This window comes from Euprymna scolopes, chromosome 16 (assembly GCF_053919585.1).
Source record: "Euprymna scolopes isolate OS-2025 chromosome 16, ASM5391958v1, whole genome shotgun sequence".
In the NCBI taxonomy this organism is placed as follows: domain Eukaryota; kingdom Metazoa; phylum Mollusca; class Cephalopoda; order Sepiida; family Sepiolidae; genus Euprymna; species Euprymna scolopes.
This window is the reverse complement of record NC_136497.1, coordinates 100,534,682-100,554,279: the sequence shown is the minus strand read 5'-3', so window position 1 is coordinate 100,554,279 and position 19,598 is coordinate 100,534,682. Positions and strand designations below refer to the sequence as shown.

The 19,598-nt window shown below is 38.3% G+C and overlaps 1 protein-coding gene across 1 annotated transcript in view; it reads right to left on the bottom strand.

The window, feature by feature from the left end:
• The window catches only part of LOC145296034 (putative enoyl-CoA hydratase echA8), a 40,645-nt gene continuing 21,047 nt past the window's right edge, over nucleotides 1-19,598 (bottom strand). The window contains exons 6-7 of the mRNA XM_080142078.1: nucleotides 3,320-3,493; nucleotides 1-1,492 (exon numbers count right to left, since the gene is read on the bottom strand). Of these exons, the coding sequence (XP_079998204.1) occupies nucleotides 1,425-1,492; nucleotides 3,320-3,493 (242 nt within the window). The 3' untranslated portion in view covers nucleotides 1-1,424. The remainder of the gene's footprint in view (nucleotides 1,493-3,319; nucleotides 3,494-19,598) is intronic.

Here is a 19,598-nt window from a genome sequence, read left to right as displayed (position 1 = left end):
TCATTAAAAATAGACATTTATTCAATTGATAAAAATGTATAAAAGAAATTCAGGCTTTCAATGCATATAACGAATTTGCTAAATTCTTTATTGAACTTAAAGCAAATATAGACCCTAACCACACACACACAAATTTTTTGAGTGTCCATGGTTCAATCAATATACAAAACAAGTTTTCACTACAATTTATAAAATCTGTTTCTATAAAGTTTTATATATTTGCATATACAGGATTCGTTGCTTAATTAACTAATCATTATGAATTTTGATTTGGTTTAGTTGTTTCACAGCATGTCAACCCTTTTTGGGTTATTTAATGCCAAATCAAATTATTTTGGAAATAGTATTCATGTTGCATCCAGTTAATTTAAAGAAGGTTTTTATTTGTATCTTCAATCACTGGTTTGTAGTGTTTGTGGAGTTGTTTTATAGTGGATTTTATCGTTTTTGTTCCCTGCCCTGCAGAACATGAATGAGTTTTGCAATAGGAGAGGGAAAAGGGTTACAGTATTAATATATTTGGTACATTTTAAATTAGGAAACCAATCAGGAAATGGGAGATAGAAAGGGGAATGGGAAGGAGGAAAAGGTGGGTTGTTACTTTTGCTTTTAGTTTTGTAGAACATAAGTTTGGCAAAAGGAAGTAGAACAACAAAAAGCATCAATGTTAGGTGCATTTCATTTCAGGAAGTCAATATCTTAGGACAGCCTGATCTGGTAGCACCAGATTAATTTTGGAACAGAGCTACTAGGTATAAGGGATTGTAATGTGGGCTATATTTAGTTTTATGCGAAGAGTGGGGTGAAATTTCAGTTAATTCGAAATATATTAAAGGGGCTTTCTGAGACATAATATGGACACAGCCTCCCATTTGAAAATTAAATTTACATTGAATTAGATTTAGACATTAAGCAAGATTTTTTCTGAATTTCAATTTCTTATGACCTTAGCTTAAAATTTAAGCCTTAGGTTTAAATTTTAGACATTTTTTAGAATCAAAATCATCAAAATTAAGATGAAATTCTAAAGATAAGGTTTACTATTGTTAGATCTTGATTTTAATTTTCATGAAGGAATAAAAGTAGTGTAAAATTGTTCTGGGAACTAATTCCCTATAAAGTTTTTTTTTTTTTTTTTTTAACTAAATAAACGAGAGCAAAATAAAATTAAAGTCACAAAAAACAACCAAAGTTGGTTTTAAAAATGTTTTAAATAAAAACCTCTGATTTGTCTTCACATTTTATGTTAAACAAGACATGTTTCAAACGTTTAAACCATTTTTTTTTTTTTCATTTTTCAGTAAATGATTTGCAAATTAATAAATATGTGAAAAATGTGACAAGAATTCGGAAAAAAATAATATTTTTGTGCCAATTTCATTTTTGTGGTCAGATGAAAATTTCTTGAAATCTGAACATCAACTTCAGGTTTTCTCCTTAAAATCATCAAATGAACCATGTTTGCCTTCACCAGACATGAAGCTATTTGCACCTAGAAAATCAAATATAAAAAATTATTAAATTAATGATTTAATTGAAAACTAACCACTTCTGGCTGGTTTTCAGGGGCATAAAGCAGTTTATTAAAAGTTTATATCCATTATAAAAAGTTATGTGCTATGCTATAGGTAAGAGGAAAACAGTTTAAACAATTCAGCAATATTACAGTAGAGTTAACTGAAGAAATTAAATGAAATAAAAAAAATAAAAAATAACTAAATGCAATAATATTTAATTTTCTACTGAAATGTATACTTCTAATGTACTGAAACTATATTTTTTTATTTCAGAATTTGTTTTTGATGCTCGTGTGGTTTATCATCATACTAAAACTAAAATTGCTAACCATATAAAGTTTCAGTTTCATGCTGTAAAAGGAAAAAGGTTACTTATCCTAAGTCAAAGTGGCAAGCCCTTCCTCTCTTCATAATAAAAATCACCTAAGTTTAGAGAATGTAAAGCCAATATTTCAGGTATGTGTTGATAAGACAATCTTGCCTATACTTGGCATTCATTAACACATTGTGAAGTGAATGACCTCCAGGAATCCCTTCACTTTCCCATCTTGTTGGATAACAAGCATCAGATGGCTTCGGCCAAATCTCCAACTCATATCCAGGTCATTTTGCATCGTAACTCATACAACAATACATCCATCCGTAATTAAATATTGCACTTTAGCTTAGTGTTGCCAAAATTGGATTAATCATCATTCGTTTAACATCCAATTTACATGCTGCCATGCATTGGAAAATAACTTCCAAACAAATCTTTGAATAAAGTCTTTATTCTCTTTTCTTTAATGTTCATTTTTATCAGTTCCTCCCATGTTACTTTTGGTCTTTCCCTGTCAACAGGTTGGAACTTATTCCATCCACTCCTCACTTTTGCTAGCATCTTCTCCACCCTGTGCTCCAGTCGTACCACTAAGGTAACAAAACTTGACAATCTAAATAGCTTTGCCATCCAGATATACTTTTGCTAGGTTGAGCTAGCAAGTCGTGTGAGATATCCTTAGTTCTTGTCATTTTTCTAAGAAAAATAACCAATTCCGTTCTCCTTATTACAGTATTTTATGACAATTTACAAATTAGAAATAGTAACGTTCTGCACCGTAGATCAGTCTTTTGCCAAATTGTAATATCTACTGTGACTGTACAGATCTATCCTGAATTAGCAAACGTTATTGTAGTTGCTACTGATGTAGGTAGTATATGGTTGTGAGAGCTCTATTTCAGCCATCTGTGCTCTATTTCCTCCCCTTCAACTGCCGGTCTCTCACTTCCTCTTGGAGCATGCCTTCACAACACTTTTTCAGCGGCTGTTTTCCAGTCACAGACTCCCAGTTTTTTGAGTCAATACCACCTGCCCTCCTTGTCTTGCTTGCAGATATCCTAGCTATCATAGGATAGGTTTTCCTACAGGCCAGTGGTGAACTCTCTGAATAGAATGTCTTTAAGGCTCCTCCCATTGTCCAGTCACTTGGCAGAGCCAAGCCACCAGAATCAACATTTGATAAACAGAGCTAACGTGCTTGAAATGTTTACCTGATGAAGGATGCTCTTATTTGAAATGTGATCCTATCAGATGATTCTGATCTCTGAGTGTCATATTCTGAGAAACAATTTACAATCGGCAGATGAATAAGCTCAACAATCCAATGGAATGAATTGAACCATACCTTTCCTCTTCTGCCATAAATATGCAAGACATTCTTCATTTGTAGGTAGAAAAAGCTCCCATACACTCATTTAATTCTGCAATTCATAGTTTTTCTAGACAGATTGCCAATCAAGGCAAGAGAGTTTAACAATCTTACCTTTAAGGGATTCATTTCGGATTACATCTTTGGCTCTGAAAGATTCATTTTGTAGTGCATCTTGCATGGAAGTTGAATTGTAGGCCGAATAATAAGCGGATGATCGGTCAACTCGCAGACACTGTTGAGGGAACCGAGAAATGCTTAATGCTAACTGAGTTGCTTGACCAACGGCTGAGAGGATAAAAAAGGAATAAAAATGATTAAAAGACATAAAAAAAAGAATTATTATTACGAATAGTGCTTTCTACATCAATTTGTATAATTTGCAATTAATAATAATATTCCTTTTTATATAATAAACATCTGTCAGGGTTAATACTATTGAGAACATAAAAGTAACCATTATTTTCAGTTAAATGTAGTTAAAAATTGTAGTTTCAGTTGACAGAATTCAATATTGGGACAATTCATTTTAAAATGCGAAAAGTTAGAATTTTTTATTTTAATGAAATCAGATTCATCACCAACGACCATCTTTGTAGATTATATAATCTGATTGTTTTCATGTGTGAAAAGGTATTATATGTGCAACATTGGATTATGTATTTTAAAAGAAAAGAAGTTTAAATTTTTATTTTTAAGCTGAGTGAAAACATTGTTTTTTTTTTTTTTTTTTTTTTTATTAATCCTCGCTGTTGAGAAAATGTAGAAGAGAAAGGGAGGGTCAGGAGAGGGGAAGAGAGAGTAAAGGAAAAGACTAAACAAATGGATGAGGCATGTTACAACTTCCTTCCTCCCCACAGGACTTCAAAAGCTGGATGGATGGTGACTCAGCAATTGACCTGGTCAAACACGAATGATTCACACCCAATGCCAAAAGGAAAATCAGGCAGAATATGTAGGAAGAGGTAAAGAAGAAAGACATTTTTGGCACATCTCAGCAAGCAATCATGGCTAAGGATGGCGAATGAATCCCGTTTAGAGTAGCAGCAAAAAAAAAAAAAAATGACGGCCTTAACTTTGGTGGGCATGGAACACGATGAAAAACTAAATGAGCAAACTTGTTGATGCAGATTCAACAGACAAAAGAAAGAAACAAAGACACAAGATTAACAAAATGGAAAAAAGAAAAATATGACTTGCAAAAATGTCAGCATTTAAAAAAAAAAAAAGATTGTGGTGTCGGAAAGACTGCCTTCATTAAATGACATTTGACGAGTGGATTTCAAAAGCAAAATTTGTCAATGTGAACTGAAGCAGAAGATTGAATTTGTTAACAAAAAAGTAAAATAACAAAATTTGTTGACAAAAAACTGCAGATAAAAGGAACACGACAGAAATGATGTAAATTGAACACGGAAATGCCACAAGATATGAAAACACACAAAAAAAAGAACTGTAAGTCTACTTTCTTCCTCTCTCTCGTGCGATGAATTGATGTTTCTTTTTGTTTTGCCTTTTTGTTTATCGAGATGATTTTGTTCTGCAAGGTCATGACTGATCGCAATGTTTCCACTCATGCAAGATGTAATGAAAAACTGCCTCCTTTCCCTCCAAGACTGGTTCTTTAATCCATCTCAAATCTTGCCTAGTCACGTGGGCTTATCAAGTTCTTCACGTCTTCTTGCATAAAACCAGGTACTCATATACTTCTTGTGTTTTCTCTTTTTTCTTCTTTCCATGTGTGAGTGGCAGAAAGAACACATTATTTGTCTTTTTGTGGTAATACAACTACAGTTCACACTCACATCCTCTGAAGACATGGTAGAACAGACCGTTGGCAAATCTGGTGCCACTATGAGTCACAGATCTTTTACATGGTGTGGCATTCCGTCAACTGATATGTTCTGTGCACTGGTAATTCTGGTCACATGCCCCACTCCATATTTTGTGATACATCATCCATGTAGAGCCTTTACCCACATGCGGTCGCCTGTTATGCTGGCATTGATGTTCCATTGATTCCTTTTAAATGTATGCAATACTGATAGACCATATTGGCAGGTGCTGTGGCAGAGGACATGCCACCTTTAGACATGATATTGTACCAATATACTACTTCTGGTATAGTGCACTATATTCTAGTGCCGATCAGTTTTATAGCTCAGTGACAGCTTGATGATGCCATTACCAGAAGGGTCATATGCACAGTGGAATCGAAGTTGAATTTTCTATTCATCTAGAAAAGTTTTAAAGATCGCCACGGGCATGGAATATGTGCCTACATTAAAGATGGCTTCCCATGTGGCAGGGATATCTCCAGAGAAGACCCTAATCTACTTTATATGTGCTTCTGGGTTGCACTTGCTTACACCACCGCATTTATATTTGCCCTCTATCGCCCCCACAACAGCGGAGTTACTGTCTTTAAGAGTATATCAGAGAAAATTGACCACATCTTGTCTGCTCATCCTTCGGCTAACATTCACATTTGCGGTGACTTCAATCCATAATGTGGAATGGCTGACCCACTCAAATAAGACTGATGAGGAGGGGAGGTTCTGTCATGATTTTGCCATTGCCTATGACCTCACTCAGATTGTTCGTGAGCCCACCCGTGTGCCCGATACTACCGGTCAGTACACAAGCCTTCTAGACCTTTTCTATCCACTTCCCCTGAGCTATGCTCATGTTTCGTTCTATGTCCTCTGGGATCCGCCGACCACTGCGTCGTATGTTAAGATAAAAATGAAATATAATAAATCTACAGACGTACCTCTCCACCGTACTGTATACCGATACTCTATGGTGGACTGGGATAGCTTCCATACATTCATATCTGATTTACCTCTCCATTCCATGTTTAAAAAGGATGTGTCCCCAATAGTATCAGACCTGACTGAATGGTTACTTGTAGGCATAGACCAATTCATACCATCCAAAAAATTCCAACAAAAACCTAACAGCCAGCCATGGTTCTCCCCTGAATGTGCTGCTGCCATCGCACACAGAACTCACTTTTTCCCTAGCTACCAACATAATAGATGCACTGAAACTAAAGCTGCTTTCAGGACCGCCAGCAACCACTGTAAAAGAGTAATAAAAAATGCAAGAGAACTATATGCTCAATCCGTTAAATCCAAAGTAGCTGAGCAGCGGCTTGGTTCCCACCAGTTCTGGCAAATAGCAAATAGGATCCTGAACAGAAACGTGCGTTCTATCCCAACCATTATCAATGGACCAGAGGTCATCTCGACAGCATCCGAGAAGGCCAAACTATTTGCCAAAAAATTTGCAGCAAATTCTACCCTGTGCGACAAAGGCCATCAACTCCCCGTATTCCCTCCTATAACAGACAACACGCTATGCAACATACAAATATCTGTGCGTGAGGTCGCCAAGCTAATCAAGAACCTTGACTCCAGTAAAGCAACTGGTCCTGACGGTATTCCAATTATAGTGTTAAAAAAATTACAACCAGAACTTGCTCCCATACTTACAAAACTGTTTAAGCGTTGCCTTAAGGAGAAGTGCTTCCCAACACCCTGGAAAACCTCATCAGTATGCCCTGTATTTAAGAATTCAGGTGATAAGTCATCCCCCTCTCAGTACAGACCAATAAGTCTCCTGTGTGTCATGAGTAAGTTGCTGGAATCCACAATAAATAGAGAAGTAGTCAACCACCTCAGCAGAAATAACCTTCTTAGCGACACACAATATGGTTTCCGTTCTGCTAGATCTACAGCAGATGTGCTGATGGTTATATCTCATAGGATTAGCGAATCTCTCGACAAAGGCTTCATTTCTAGGGCAATTGCTCTCGACATATCAAAGGCCTTCAATAAGGTTTGGCATAAAGGCCTACTACACAAGATTTCCACCCACGGCAGAACTGGAAATGTTTTCTCGATCATTAAATCATTTCTCTCTGATAGGCTCATAAGAGTAGTGGTTGATGGGCAGAAATCAGAGGCCCATAGTATTAATGCTGGTGTCCCTCAGGGAGCCATACTGCGGCCAGCTCTCTTCCTGATCTACATCAATGATCTCCCAAAACACATACTAAAATCCTTCGTTGACATCTATGCTGATGACACAACCATCTATGGCAACACATCAAAGGCTGTAAATGATGATGTCTCTGATTCTCTCTCCTCTGATCTTGAATGCGTGGTACAGTTGGGAAAGAGGTGGCTGGTTACTTTTAATGCATCAAAAACCAAGCTCCTATCTTTACATCAGCAATGCTCTGATCCCCATCTGGCATCAATTGAAATGGATGGCTCTTGTCTAGGGGAGGCCCCATGTTTTGATAAGCTTCTGGGTTTGACCTTTACTCCTGATCTTAAATGGAGCACATACATCAAGTCTGTGGCTAAGGTTGCTGGGAAAATGGTGGGATCCTTCTACTGCTCCAGAAGATATCTCACTACTGATGCAATTCTCTATCTATATAAGAGACAAGTATGTCCAAAGATGGAATACTGCTGCCACATCTGGGCAGGAGCTGCTAAAAACAGCCTATTATGCCTTGACAGAATACAAAATAGACTTCGTGGCTTGGTGGGGGATGCCCTTTTCTCTTCCCTGCAACCTCTTTCCCACAGAAGAGACGTAGCGAGCCTGTCTTTGTTCTATTGTTATTTGTTATCAAAGTGCTCATCTGAGCTCCATTCTCTGGTCCCCCCCTCGCCAATCTTTTTAAAAAAACACCCGACTAGCTGAAACCACCGTCAATAATTTTCCCCACTCCTTATGTGTGCCTAAATCAAAACGTAGATTCAACGAACAAAGCTTCTTTCTTAGAACTGCATGCCTGTGGAACTCTGTTCCGCTTGCCTGTTTCCCTCCTGCCTTCAACCTGGATGTCTTCAAGTCCAACACAAACAAATTCCTGATGAACCGTCCCCCCTAAGTAATGACACCTTATCAATTCTCCAATACTATTGCTACACTATCCCATTGAGTACTGTACACAGAATAACCCTTATCCCCGAGTGACCATTGGGCCTTGATAAGTGGTGAACCCCATGTAAAAAAAAAACAAAAAAAAAACAAGCTGCTCTGAAAAGCAGTCTCATTATCTGTCAGAATCTCTCTTGAGCATCTTTAGTTAGTTGATTACACTTGTTGCATCTTGTCAAGGAAGGTGTCGTCAGATAGCAAATAGAGTGCGACCACAATCAATGTCAAAAAATGAGCCCCCTGTTACGACAGGTAATATCCATTATTAGCCTGTGCCATGTTTGTGAAACATTCCAAGCATTCTTTGATGAGTGTATGGGTGACAGATCACATTCTCTGACAAGTGTTCACAGTAGCCTTAGAAACCCCAGAGCAAATCTGTTTTGCAAAGTAAAGTGCCTGTCTCAGACCAGGATGCCCGCTTTGTTGATGAACAATCTTGATCTGGTCAAGCCCAAGTGAGCTCAGTGCAGACAGGTTGCACAGGCTTAGTGTTCCTCTTAATTGAATTAAGGCACTCTTATCCATTGATCTATCTTTGTTTTGAATAAATCTGACCAAGGATACATCTATTGACAGTGCATATTCCTTCACCAATTCTATTTTAGTGTCAAACCATTGTCAAATGAACATCTCACTTATACCTTTGCTTTGTACCCTGGCCCTGCCGGTAAGGGTATCCAATATCCACTTATGGACACAAGCAGAATCCGTGAACAAGTGTAAGGTAGTTGCCTTCCGGAGGATTGCCAAGTTTATCCCTTTGATAATAGCATAGAGTGCCACGATGTTAATATGTTAGGAGTTCTTTTCTGGATGTAAACAGCAAGCATCCGCTATTACAGTTCCATCACATACTAATGCATGCCAGTTGCAAGAGAGCTTGCATCAACCCATATGTTTGCGTGTAGTTTCTCAGGGTTGCACTTGCGCATACCAAGCTGGCCACTAGCAATAACATAAGAAATGATATTGCTTAATATCTGGAAAACTACTTATTTGCGGAAAATTTAAACTTGATATTCGTTTTCAGCATGCCCGAAAACCCAGATAGTAGTCATTTTAAGGTGAAAACAAGGTAAAAATTTACTGCTTTATTTCTTTATTTACATAGTTGAATGTTCAGTAAAACAACTGTTGTGTCTGCACAAATAATTAACAAGAACACGAAAATAAAGGTATACAATAATATATTAGGAAGAAAAGTTATATACATATTTATATGTCTTCAGATATACTTCAGTTGGAGATATTCCAGCAGGTGGCATGTCTTACTCGAGGCAACATAGGCGTATTGCCTGTTTGGCAGTCGTTGCAGAACTCCCCCGGTATTGGTGATACCTTTATATATCTCACTCACCCACCTATGTTAATTAGTGGACGTCTCCACAACACCCCCCCCTCCCAAGATTTGAAGTTGTGTAGATTTCAATATCTTTTTCTCTTGGGGTTCATTATAATTGGTTCTGTAAACTTTCTTTTCCTTCCCGATCTTCTCAGTTCGGGCATGGTTTGTAGTGGTTCGATATCAAACGCTTCGTATAGTATATCAATTGGATCTTCCTTTTCATCAGGTTTGTCATGTTCGTTGTCTTTTATATGACGTTTTCTCAATTGATTTTGATGTCTTTTGTGTATCCCTTTTGGACCTTTTATCATGTAGACCAAGTCGTCGATACATTTATCTACCATACCAAACTCCCAATATGAAATATTATTTTTCATACATTTAAAATATACACGAACACGATCACCAGGTTTAAACCTTTTACGTGATGTGTGCGTAGTTTGATGGACGATTGCTTGCTTTTTTATCAAATGGTGATTTTATTTTTCTAGCAAACATTAATTCTGCTGGCGATAATTTCGATGGTGTATTTGGGTTCTTAGTTATCCTGTATATTTGCAGGAATTGTTGTAATGCTTTATCCGTCGGGGTCCCTATGTATTTTCTAAGTGCACGCTTTATCGTGTCTACGAACCTTTCCGCTAATCCATTTGATCGAGGATGGAACGGTGGTGTAGTTATGTGTTTTACCTGAAAAGTGTCACAAAAGTCCTTGAAATCACTTGATGTAAATTGTGTTCTGTTATCTGTGACTATAATGGCTGACACACCAAAACGTGCAAATATTTCATGCAGAAAACTTATTGTGTTATTTGTCGTCGGGTTCTTGAAACGCTTTACTTCAGGCCATCTGGAAAAACTATCTACTACGGTTAGGTAGTATTGTCCTTCAGTCAGTCCAGCAAAGTCTATATGAATGCATGACCATGGCTGGTCAGTTTTTTTTCAACGCACAACCTTTATACTTGTTTACTGTTAGTGCAATATCCACATCCATGTTACGCCAGTAAACGTAACCCCGCATAAGTGCCTTCATCCTATTTATACCCGGGTGTCCTGTATGAAAATCACGTAAGATCTTTTTCTGCAAGGTTTTCGGGATAACAACTCTTTCACTATATAATAAAACATCATTGCATACGGAAAATATGCTTTGCGTTTTTTCATCATTTTATCTTATTTTTTTCTTTATGTCTGTGATGACATCGTCATTTTCAGCCTCCCTTTTTATATTGGTTAACGTGACTGGTAATTCTTTTATTATATTCGCCACCATGTTTTTTTCCTCATAATTGGAACGTATAGCTGCAATTACTGACTTTTCAAGGGTTTCCTCCATTTTCGGTATAAGCCTTGACAGGCCATCCGCATGACTTATTTTTTCGAACCCAGATGTTTTATTTGAAAGTCATAATTTAGCAAGATCGCACCCCAACGGAGTAGGCGATTTGTCATATATACTGGCAAGCCCTTTTTTGAGCCGAAGATTGTTACTAGGGACTTGTGATCTGTTTCCAGTATAAAGTGTCTCCCGTAAAAGTTATGGTGGAATTTCGTCACCGCAAAAATAATGCTTAACCCCTCTTTTTCTATTTGAGAGTAAGCCTTTTCTTGAATTCTCAATGCCACTGTTGTGTTTAATAGTGGATTTTATCCCGCGTAAATCTTTTTTTCGAATTCCCATCGCCACTGTGGCGTCTGCACAAATAATTAACAAGAACATGGAAAGTAAAGGTATACAATAATATAATAGGAAGAAAAGTTATATACATATTTACATGTCTTCAGATATACTTCAGTTGGAGATATTCTGGCCGGTGGCGTGTTGCATGTCTTACTGGAGGCAACATAGGCGTCTTGCCTATTTGCAGAACTCCCCCTGTATTGGTGATTGATACCTTTATATATCTCACTCACCCACCTATGTTAATTAGTGGCCGTCTCCACAACAACAACAGAATAGAAATGATGAAAATTACTATAAACTGGTGAATATATAGTTGTTGCTTATCAGGTATCCTGGTATTGTGGAAGCTACATTCGAGGACTCGTGTAGAATACCATTTATGGCTGCATCTCAGAAAATAGGGGTATATTTTTGGCCAGATAAGGAGGATTTACAAAATGTGAATCAGGAGTTATTTTGAGAATTAGACTGGTCCCCAAATGCATAAATTCTGGTCAACTATGGGAATTTCCTTCTTTTACAGAAATTCAAAATGTATATGAAAAATTTTCTTCGATTTATTTCTGATTAATTCATATCTACTCGATTTTTTTTTTTTTTTTTTTTTTTTTTGAGGCGAGTAGTAAATACCGGCCATGAATACTTTTTAGGCATTCAATGGCTACACCCCAGAAGGCTATATTTAAATACCAGTATAATACTTAGTTTTGTTCATGAATAGACACCCACTGTGCAAGCGCAAGTTAAAAAAAACAAGGCCGATAGCCATTAGTCGCATGCTCTCGTGTAATGAATAAATGCGTGAATGTAGGATTAACATGAAATTCTTAAAGATAAACTAAAATGACCGAAAAATGGGCTGAAATGACTTAAATAAATAAAAAGTAAATGACTTAGAATGACTGTAATGCACTTAAGGATGAATTGAATGACCTTAAGAATGACTTGAATGCTTAAAATATAACTGGAATCGTTCAAAAACAACTTGAATGATCTGGAGAATGACTTGAATGGCTTTGAGACTGACTGGTTGTAAAGTGGGTGATCATTTTACATTACATTAATAGAGAAAAGTGATCCCCCACTTTATATCACAAAGTTACAAACATAAGTACAGCATGTACTAAGAACAGATACTACACTGCGAGATATTAAATCGTTTATTCATGTTAAAAATACATTGAAAATCAACAATGAACAAAAAACTTAGGCACATGGCCAACTCAAAAGGGGGGATTGTGGGGGTCGTTGGTCATCCTTGTCACTCCAGAACTAAACAAAATCAAAAGTTTCTCCCAGCTAGTATCTTCTTTCACCATAATACCACATTCACCCTTTCATACTGAGGGACGTCCTACTTAACTCCCAATTTTAAAAAAAATTTTTATTGACGTGTAAAAACAAAAAAGATAGCAATAAAAATGGTACAATAATTCATTTGTGTCGAGGGCGGGGGAGGGGGAAAGAAGTGATTAGTAGGACCCTCCGAACCCCGTCTAGTTGATAGACTGCCCGTTTCACTAGGTTTGTAAAAGGAACCTCGCTTCTGCAGGTCAGTCTCTAAGTGGGAATGCCCTCTAGATGGGGATGACTGGAGAAAAGAAAATTTTGTGGGTAAGGAATGGGGGTTAGTTTGTATTTCTTTCTCTCCAAGATGGGTGAAATTTAGAGGATGGGGGTGAAAACAAAAATTGCAAGAAGGAGGGGGTGGGGATCTTGGAGGCTTCCTAATTGGGAAGGGATGGAACACACACTCAGCTAGCTGAGAGGCTACTTGTTTAATTTTACTTTACGGAACTGCGCATTCTACACCTAGGCGGGGAACACGTATTCAAATTTGGCTCCTCTTCGTACACACAGACTTGCTACATGTATCCATCTTCTGTCAAATGCCAGGATCGTAACGTAGATCATTTGTCTTTCCCAGTCCCACGGCGGCCTCACGTTGTCCGTGACATTGGATACGGTAATTGGGCGAGGATGCTCAGGATCGATGCGAGCCGTCACCTCGCTGACATACAACCAGTACCGGCGGAGTTCGTGGCAATCGAAGAAAGCATGATCAGTCGTTTCTATGGCCATTGTCCCACAACGGGGACAATGGCCATAGAAACGACTCCAAATACCCGGTACTGCATTGTATGTTGTTGAGTGGAAGTGCATTTCAGGCCAATCACCAGGTCAGAGAGAACTCTGAATTGTTCAAATGACTTGAACCTGGCGCCCAACTCCATGGATCTCACTCTGCTGCCAACCCAAACATGTGCATAGCGGGTCGGCGGCGGCCTCCTTTACTAGATCCCTGTGGAGTTCCCTACGGGTAGCAGTCACAAGGTCGCTGGACCTTGGTAGTCGTTTTAGCGCGGCTCGGCACTCTTTCATGTAGGCAGATTTTCCCGGTGGCCTGCGACGGCTCTCGATAGAAGGGTCAAGAACAAGGTCGGGGAAGGCAGCCGTAACCACAGGGTGCTACAGTTGGTCATCTTGCATATAGTGGCTCAGGAAGGCCAGCCTCTTAGCGTCTCGATGACACTTCAAGTCCGGCATTCCCAAGCCTCCCTCACACGGATGATGAATACAGATCTGTCTGCTCCTCCAGTGTCTTCCTTTGTCCCAAAGCGAGGACAAGAGTTCGACAAGAGCTGTTAGGTGCTGTGCAGGCAGGGGAAGTACAGCCAGTCGGTAAAGGATGAGAAGAAAGACGTAAGTGGCGCATGCCTCAGCTCTACCCTTTAAGGAAAGTTTCCTAGGAAGCCACGAATTGACTGCAGCCTCCACTTTTGACTGTATCTCCAACCAATTTTTGTCAAGCTGGAGACCCGGTCCGAATCACATGCCGAGGATCTGAACCGGGCCATCCGTCAAGCTGAAGGGCGCCGGGAGGTTTGCGTTGCCACTCCAGGCTCCCAACCGCAGTCCTACCGACTTGCTGCAGTTTATCTTGGTCCCTGTAATTCTTTCGTACTGAGCGAACGCCTCCGACACGATCTTGATGTCTCTGAAGCTCGACACAAAGACCGTGACATCATCAGCGAACGCGGATACCTTGGTCGCTGAACCACTGGGTATTGTAATTCGGCGCAGGGCCGAATTTGCTTCCCCACGTCTTAGCTTGCGGAGCAGGGGCTTCAAAGCCAGGACATAGAGCAGGGGCGACAGCGGACAACCCTGACGAACCGACCAAGAGATAACAAATGGTTTCGAGTACTTTCCGTTGACTTGCACAACGACTGTGGGCTGTCGATACATCACGGAGATCCACATGGAGAAGTCCGCTAAGACAGACGCCCGCTAAGTCCGCTAAGACAGACGCCAAGAAACGATGGTCGACCCTATCGAAAGCTTTGGACTGATCTAAGTTGATCAGCGCGTCTTCCGTGTCGTCATCTATCCCTCCCTCTAGGATCGTGCGGATCAGGTGCAAGTTGTTCTGAATTGATCTCCCCTTCACAGCGTAGTTCTGTTCCAGTTCAACTAACTCGCCGATAACAATCTGCAGCCGATTCGAAAGGACCTTGGCCAAAATCTTCAACTCTGTGTTTAGCAGAGTTATAGGCCTGTAATCGTCTAACTCTTCCCCACCATGCCCGTCACCTTTCCTCAGCAATGTGATCACTCCCTTGGTGACTTGCCCCGGGATTGATCCCTGAGCAAACCAATGGTTGAACACATCCATCAGAAGAGGCAGAAACATGGTGACAGCCTCAAATGTAGTTCGTATGGCAGACCATCGAGCCCCGGCGATCTGTCACAGCTGATCTACTTCAGCGCAGTAAAGACATCCCGCTCTGTCACCCGGCCCTCGCAACTAGCTGCTCTAGCCACCTCGAGGCGGGGAAAGTCAGCCAAATAGTCGCTAAACTCAAGGACCGGAAGATCGAGCTGTTGCGTAAAACGCTCCTCAAAATGTTCTCGAAACCCCTCGCAGATCTCCCGAGTCGATTCCAGGGTGCGTCCATCCAGATGTCTTACCTTTGCAATGTATTTGTTCGAGCCACGCCTAGAAATTTCACGACGTGCGTCAGTGTTGGAGTTGACTGCTTCATTGCCTACCTTCCTAAGCCTAGCTCTGACTACTTGACCTTTATAACGCACGCTATTCTCACGCAGAGCTAGCTAGTTCCTGACTAACCCTATCACCTTCCCCCATAACCCGGGCTAGTTTCTGCTCTAGCTTCTTCTTCGTCTTGGCCTTATCTAGTGCAAGGCGCTGGGCATACTTGACGGAGAAGGTTCTAATTTTGGCTTTTAGACCTACCCACCACTTACTTCCGGTAATTAATTCTATTAGCTTCTCTTGGAAGTCTTGATCTCCAGAAAGGAGGTGTTTAACTTCCAGTGAGCTATTTCCTAGCTTCAGCCGGGCCATAACTAGTTTATGGTCCGTCTGACCTAGCCAAGTGAACGTGGAACAAGATACTACACTTTGATCTTGGCCAAAGGGCCAGGAAAATCTTAAAAAGCTAAGAACAGCTTCTATTAACAACAGACCTTTGATCTTAACCAAAAAGGTCAAGCACAAAAGTGTTACGGACAGAAAGACTGCCAGACCGACCGACGGAGTGACTTCTAGAGTCGCTTGCACGCGATTAAAAAAAATATTTTAATTTGTACATCTTAATTTATAATTCATGGCTTATGGTAAAAAGATACATCAGATTTGACTGCATAATCAGAAAGAGTACACAATTTTACAAAAGAATACCAAGTTTCATAAGAATAGCTTGAAAAATAAATAAATGGTGGCGAAATTACTGAATTTCTTGGCATAATCTGTAATTTAACCCACTTTTTCTAAAGAAAAATGTCCACAGAAAAGCACTTAAATTCTTCAAACTTTTGAACTACTGATGGTATTTGCATAATGCAAACAGTTCTAAGCATCTTTACACAGCTCTTTTCATGCAAGTTGATAAAATAGTTATCTAAAAAGAAAAAAAAATCAACTTGTAATGCTAAAATCTGGATAGTTGAGCACTGGTCTTACTTTTGTTTGTTTTATTGACTATCATTAGTGGGATCAAACCAATGGGAGACCTCAATTCCTCGTTTGGGTAAAAAAACAACCAATAATTATCAATCCAAACTTGTAACTTATTGTATTCTGCATGAGCTCTTGCAGAGATGTTATACTCTGGTACTTTGTTACATAATTTTTCTGGCAGTTGATCACGTCACCACTTCCACAACATCGTCCAGGATTTAGTGAACTCCGGTTAAACTCCGTGTGCAAGTCAAGCTGTTCCAGTTCTATTGTCCCACCTGGAGCAGGAGTTGCCCTAGCAAAAATGTACTTTGTCGCCTTTGTTGATATGCATGCCACCGAATTTTCTGATGAAGTCCATTCCCAGCTTTTTGTTTACCACTAAAACGTCAGCCTTCAGGGGATTTCTTTTGGTCACTGTTAAAGTTCTGCTGCCAACACCATAGTGTATGTGGTATTTCCTGCCTACTATGAGAATTGTAATACTTTAACGTACTTTGGGTTGACATAGCAACCCACTCACAATGGATGAGGAGCATCCGGAATCCACTAATGCTATCCGATCTACCCCATTGATTTTTAGCTTTATTATGGGGAGTACTTTTTCTGAGATGATTGACACCTCCACACTTGTGGCACTACACTGCATTGAAGGTCCACAAGTACATGAGAAAAACCTCAGCAACAGGCTCACCTACCTCTACTTCTTCTATCATGAGAGCTTGAGCCCTAACAAGGTTTTGTTCTAGGGTCATGTGCTTCATCCTTGAGGAGCCACGCAATTGTTGTCTAACTGAAGCAGGGCATCCTGATACGAATGCATAACTGAGCCACCAGTCAGAGGGGTTTTCTTTTATTAAACGTGCCAAGTCTTGTAGGTCACACAAGTATTCGTCCAGTTTCCCCAGGGTGCAAATGACAGGAGACAAATTTGTCAAATGCAACAAAAGGGTCTGGCACAAAAACCACGAGGAGAACTTGTATCATCTGCTTTAAATCCTTCCTCTGGTCCCAGGTTAATCATCGGTATATTGACAAAGCTTCGCCTCTCATTCTGAGTGGTAGAACATGCTCGACGTTGTCAACAGTGCACATTTTACACACCAACTCTAATTGTTCCAACTATTCAAACACTGTATGATTGGGTGAAACACCATAAAATTCCAGAATCATCCGAATGTCAAATGCTTTGCCTGCCATTTACGTTTGATTATTAGTTAACGAGGAATTAGCTTGTTCTGAAAGTTGGCAACTAATCAGAACATTTCAAGACGTAATAGAGAATTGCCTTCATTCCCCCAAAATTGGGTTCTTTTATTCGCCTCAAATCTCATCTAGTCACATAGGCTTATCCCGTTCTTCACATTTTCTTGCATAAAACAAAGTACACTTCTTGTGTTTTCTCTTCTTTCTCCTTTCAATGTTCGAGTGGTAAGATTATTTGTGACATTACTACAGATTTCCATTCAGCATTTTTGGATATTAGATATTTTTAGATATTAGATAGTAAAATTTCCTATCTCCACTGTTTGTTTTTATCTTGATTTTTTGCTATCTTTTCCTCCCAGAATATGAATAAAATTACTTAAAATTTTAAACTTCATGTTTGTGTTCTGTTTTTCCACTGTGTTTTTCGTCTATTTTATTTTGCCTTTTTTAAAAAGAATTTTTTTTAACGGGTTTGAAAGAGTTTACCCTCTTCCGTTTGTTTGATGTGATATATATATATATATATATTTTATTATTATTGTTAAGTAACAGTGCTTCATCGTAACAAAGGCTATAAGGTACATAATCTCATTGTTTTTATAAATCTGCGAAAGATATAATAATGCTTAATAACAGAAAAATCCCAAATCCTCAAAAACAACTTTAAAAAAATCATGCTTGTACTTTCACTGATGAATTAAAAAATAATGATAGAAAAAAAAAAATGAATTAAGGAGCTTTTTTTGGGAACATTACTTTCCCCAATGATCCTCCAGCCCGTAACTTAACATGTAAACGTTCCATTATTTCACAGGCAATTACTAGACAAAGTAACTGGCAGAGAGACTAGTCAGAGGGAATAGAAGATTTTCAAGGTAGACAAATTGGGAGATGGAGAGACATGCAAATTTCCAAAATCCAGTTGACAGTTTGTGAAGGTCTCAAATAACAAAATAAAACGATTATTTTCTTTTTATAGCAAAATCTCCTATTTTTTTGTACCAAAGGAAACAAATTTGCGTCAATGATAAATTAGAAGTTAGATTAAACCATACTACTTTCATTTGAGACTACATATTAAAACAATCAAATAACAAAAATAGATCAAGTGATTTTGGTACAAACTCAATGCATATGTGTTTATTTCTAAATTCAATTATTTTCTGACCAACCTTATATTTATCTGAAGGATAAGGTTTTGTGTATTTTTGTTGAGTGTGTGTGTGTGTGTGTGTGTGTGTGTGTGTGTGTGTGTGTGTGTGTGTGTAATTAATATATATATATATATATATTAGTAGTTTTATTCATTGTTTAGGGTCCTAATTTCTGTAAATTACAAAAGAAAATAAATAAATAAAAGTGTAACCAAATTTGTATGGTTCCCAAGGTGAACTTTTATGTCTAAGTTCATTTTGGGAGCTAAGATAAAAATAATCACTTTGCGCATAAAAATAATCACTTTGCACATAAAAATAATTATGTGCAGAATGAGGTTTGAATTCACAAACAGTAAGCTAACCGATTGACCTACAGCACTAAGTAAAAATTTATGATACTATTAAACCAGGCTGTTTTTTTTTTCTCTTTTCTTTCCCCTCTCTTCCTTTTGTGTCATCGGTCAGCCAAAGACAACAAAAGAAAAGAGATAAAGTATGTGAGGGCTAATTCCTCGAACTTACTATTTGATATTAATAATCAAAACAAAATCTGTTGATCAAATTAAGTATGAAATCAATAGGAAATAAGATTTTTGTCTTTTAACAACACAAACTAATATTTGCCTTATATGATTGAAAAAACAGATGTTTTATTTAGCTATTTAAACAGCAATTGATCACAAAATTATGAGAAAAGAATTGATTAATGATTTGATTATCCAGATGGCAGCTCTTCATGGACACCGCTAGAATTCTGCTGATGACATGCAGCAATAATTCATTTTCTTTCTTTTTTTTCTCTCTAATTATAAACAAATTCTTTTTTGTCTAATTATAATTATAAACAAATTCTTTTTTTGTCTGATTATAATTATAAACAAATTTTTTTTTGTCTAATTATAATTATAAACAAATTCTTTTTTTGTCTAATTATAAACAAATTCTTTTTTTGTCTAATTATAATTATAAACAAATTCTTTTCATGTTCTTCAAAAAAAGAACATAAACTCACTTGAGTTTGAACAACTTCTAGGGTTTTATTTTTT